Genomic DNA, 3,884 nt, shown 5'->3' on the forward strand with positions numbered 1-3,884 from the left:
CAATGAAGGATTTCGGTTGAGTGATCACCATGCGTTTTGACCTGAACTTATCTCCGTTTGTAATCTACAGATTGTGGGTAATTCGAATCAGAGGATTGATGATAAGACTGGCCTATGTTGGTTTGCCGACACATCTTGACAGCTAGAGCAACCGCGACACGATTTCGATCTGCAGTGTTCTCCAGACTGATACGTACCAATTGTCTGTTAGGTGAGGCCACAGTGGGACCTTTCCGGAGAGGTAAAGACAGGCGATGTGTTCTCTGCAGTGCTGATGGAAACGGTACACGATGATGGTGAGGAATACAAGATTCTAGAAAGTGTGTCAACGGTTTACTTTTATGATGCTCCCCATAAAAATGGTGTCAACACCAAACACGGAAAACCTCTAAATTGAGTGGATCCAAAAGATTCTTCAAGACCCGAGTAGCTATTAATGACCTGAAATTTATGATATATGGGATGCTTTTCACCTCCGGGAGGCGTCGTGAACTCCAGTGAGTAATCGTTGAGCCGTCCACTATTGAGCGTTTACTCACCAGTATACCAATCCGCTTTGAAAACATAGTGAGTCTGGTATTCAAACTCGCAGGATCAAACCCAGGTCTTAAATCCTGATGTGTAGGCTCTTCCCATTCTATCAAGCAAGGCAACCCTGAAAAGCCACTAATCACCGCCGACCACATCACTCAGCATAGAAAGAAGAAAAGTATGTTTTATCTGATAAAACCGCGTCCTCTGTTGGCAAAATGTCCACTGACTGGAAGCTTCGGGAACAGCGGGTCCTCAACCAGAAAATGAAGACTGTTCTCGATAGAACAACTAGTATTGGATCACCACTTTCCTGCTTTATAGACAAGCATGCTAAACGCCGACGGCACCACATTCAATCAATATCAATAGTTGTCACAGTCATACTGTATGTATACACGGAAAGAATATGATGATTGGTAACGGAAAGTCATCCTGCTGAAAGAAGTTTAGTGTTGATTTTGCGTTGTCTCCTTCACTCAAGAGAATACTAAGGAAGCACCGGGTGGTATTGATGTGGGTTCTATATATCCATATTGATTGAATTAACCCGGTCCTACCATTCAACCAACCTGTTACATTCTCTCGGACACCGATCTTGGTACATCCATAGTTTCAATACCAACAAGCCATCTTTAAACCGTCTCGGGTGCTTGTTCTTCGAAGATCAAAGGATGCTTCGCCATATAATCCTTCACGATGCTCAGCGATTGCAGAACTTGGGACTTTTCAAGATGCGCTGCCACTCCAGTGTAGCTTGCTTCCATATGACTGTGGCTCTGGCTTATCCTAAATGACAAGCCTGGCCATCGCTGTTGTTATTTGGTTGGATAATGGGCTGGTGTAAGCCTTGGTGATCTGTTGGCCGGCCACCGACAAGCGCTCCGGATGCATCGCTGGTCAAAACTGACGATTCGATCCTCGCTGCGCTTGCAGAGCCATTTGCAGGTGGTATGGGTCCAGGAGTGAAGGTAGGGACTTGATTGCTCGAGCACAAGTCGGAATCCGTATATTGGTTGCAGGGCTCGGTACTGAATTTTGTGGTTCTCGGGTCAGACGTGAAATGAGACAGCATCAAATGAATGGACAATCCAAACCTCTCTCTCCCGGGCTTAGTTAGAGATACCAAGCTGGTATCGGCCTTTAGTTGGGTGGGCTTAAGCTCGCTGCTTCTCTTTGGACGTTGGCTACTTCGGCGCATTTCACCTTCCTGACGTTTGCTAGACTTGGTTCGTACAACCTCATCAGCCTTCCCGGCTTTGGAACCATCTTTCTTGGGTCGAGGTTCGATAACGCAATATTTGGGGCGCAAGGGTGGAGGAGAGGGAGAGACCGCGGGAGTTGCCAAGCAGGGTGATGGAGCAGGTAACCCGTAAATTAAGTCCCGGGTTTGAAAGCCAGCCTCAAAAGACCTGTCGCCAACGGCTGAGTGGTATGATGAAAGGCATTGCGGTGAGGTGTATGAGTATGGGTAACTCATCTGACCAAATGCGAACTGGTCCCCGGTGTCCATGTTGATCCGGAGTGGAGAACCTTGAAAGGACTCGCTATTCATTCCAAGCATATAAAGAATTAACTAATTCAGGACATTTCTCAATAGTGAACGGTATATTCAACAATGAGTAAGAATGAAAGAGATAGTTCCGGATCGCCGGGGAGTAGGATAGATCTCTATTAACGAGAATTGGGGGAAAGGATTGGCGCTTCTTTCTCGCTCTCAGGGCATTGTACTAGTGAAATGCTTTAACCACATAACATATTATGTGACCATGCTCTCATTCCTATTGAAAGATAGCGTAAAGGCACCAAACTTGGATCTTGCCTGAAATAGTTCGTCCGAGCAAGCCGCAACTGGCGCCAACGTCGGGTCTGAATCATAACCGGTTGCATGACCTGGTCTTAATGGCTGAACCTTGCTCGCAGGGCCCCGCGGCAACTGGATGGATCAGCCCGTGTTTCCAGGTCGAGTGCATAGCAATAATGCCAAGCCATACGTAGACAATACTAGGGGTAATCTGGCACGTCGGCCCATGGTCGATCCATTGCCCCTCACATTCTGACTTCTCTTCATCTTCTTATTCTAGGGTATTTATCAGGGTCACACTCTTTGGTATTTCACGAAAAGACTCAACTTTCAGAATGACCTTTAAACGGCTGAAAGGCAGCTCCCATGGCGTATCAGCCCAAAATGAACCGGATTCAGGTGAAAGCCTGACAGTGATGAATGGGCGTATTCTGCCAGACCTGCACAGAAATGCTTCGGTACCATGCTTTCATACTAGCCCTTCTTTTCTAGATAGTCTTATGGCTAATAAAATGTCAAGGCCCAACCAACGTCGGCTCCGATGCACGACAGTCAGGACCAGGTAAGTCTACCCTAAAGCCAGTCCGTATATTCTTGTACCTTCCAACGACTGTTACTGACCATTTCTCTTTTTTTCGCATGAAGCGACTATCCCATGATAGACATATTCCGTCTAGTCGGCTTCTTCCCAACCCCGATGAACGGAGACAACAGGGTACCTATGACACGCCTCTCAGTACGTGGCTTGAGTATTGACTTGCATTACTGTAGCCACCATCGACTGCCGCCGGGGACCTCAAGGTATCGGTCATGAAAACCAACGAACGTATACCTTCAATGGCTGCACATTCGATAACACAAGCATGGTAATTATTGGAAGCGCAAGCTCTAAGAACGAAACTGTGGTCCTCCGTGATGCTAAAAATGGCCGAGGCTTTTTTGCCAATGGAGACATGGATAAAGAAACCTTCTTGAGGGAATTCTGTGGAAAGAAGTAGTTTTAGTGGAAGCCTAGGATATTATGCAGCTATTTTCTCTTTGATTTGATATGGATCAAGTAGACATGCAAAGCAGGTCGAAGCTACCGCTCAATACCTCCCAGCAAGCCTTAACTCCCCTTTGTATTCTGTGCTATTCCGCAATGGGATGATCAAAACAGACCGAATATACTGGTTCTTATTCTATACCTCCCAAAGTCTTTTGATGCGGGGAGTCCAAAGGAGGTAGCTGCGGGATAGTGGGCTTGGAAAGGGAGAATATGGGGGTTCTCTGGTATTCTCGACGACAAACGACTGCTGACATGCAGGTACGCAAAGAGAATTGGGGGCACAGCTTGAGTATTGAACCGAGGAATGGACTTGGTGGCTACTGAATAGCCTACATGCAGTCTGGCAGAAGGATGCGCTCAAATTGTTTGAACTTGGTGCGAAGACTGACCATGTGAATCTTTCCCCACGACGTGGGCTGCATTCGCCTATCAGACAGAGCACTAGAGCCGAGCCAAGCTTTGAAGATTTATCACCAGTTGTACCTCCTTCTGAATTGATGA

General features: G+C 46.8%; 2 protein-coding genes across 2 annotated transcripts; one reads left to right on the plus strand and one right to left on the minus strand.

Moving 5' to 3' along the window:
• Positions 1-1,315: 1,315 nt before the first annotated feature.
• Positions 1,316-2,044, minus strand: PENARI_c195G03154 (uncharacterized protein; the record flags this gene model as incomplete). The annotated part of the gene is made up of 1 exon (XM_022638125.1): positions 1,316-2,044. The coding sequence occupies one exon, from the start codon at positions 2,042-2,044 to the stop codon at positions 1,316-1,318; it is 729 nt and encodes a 242-aa protein (XP_022482018.1).
• Positions 2,045-2,670: 626 nt separating this feature from the next.
• PENARI_c195G11046 (uncharacterized protein) lies at positions 2,671-3,333 on the plus strand (the record flags this gene model as incomplete). Its single annotated transcript, XM_022638126.1, has 4 exons — positions 2,671-2,793; positions 2,856-2,897; positions 2,981-3,071; positions 3,107-3,333. 4 exons carry the CDS (start codon positions 2,671-2,673, stop codon positions 3,331-3,333), a joined length of 483 nt encoding a protein of 160 aa, XP_022482019.1.
• Between the last annotated feature and the right edge of the window lie 551 nt (positions 3,334-3,884).

This window comes from Penicillium arizonense, assembly GCF_001773325.1.
Source record: "Penicillium arizonense strain CBS 141311 chromosome Unknown PENARI_contig195, whole genome shotgun sequence".
Taxonomy (NCBI): domain Eukaryota; kingdom Fungi; phylum Ascomycota; class Eurotiomycetes; order Eurotiales; family Aspergillaceae; genus Penicillium; species Penicillium arizonense.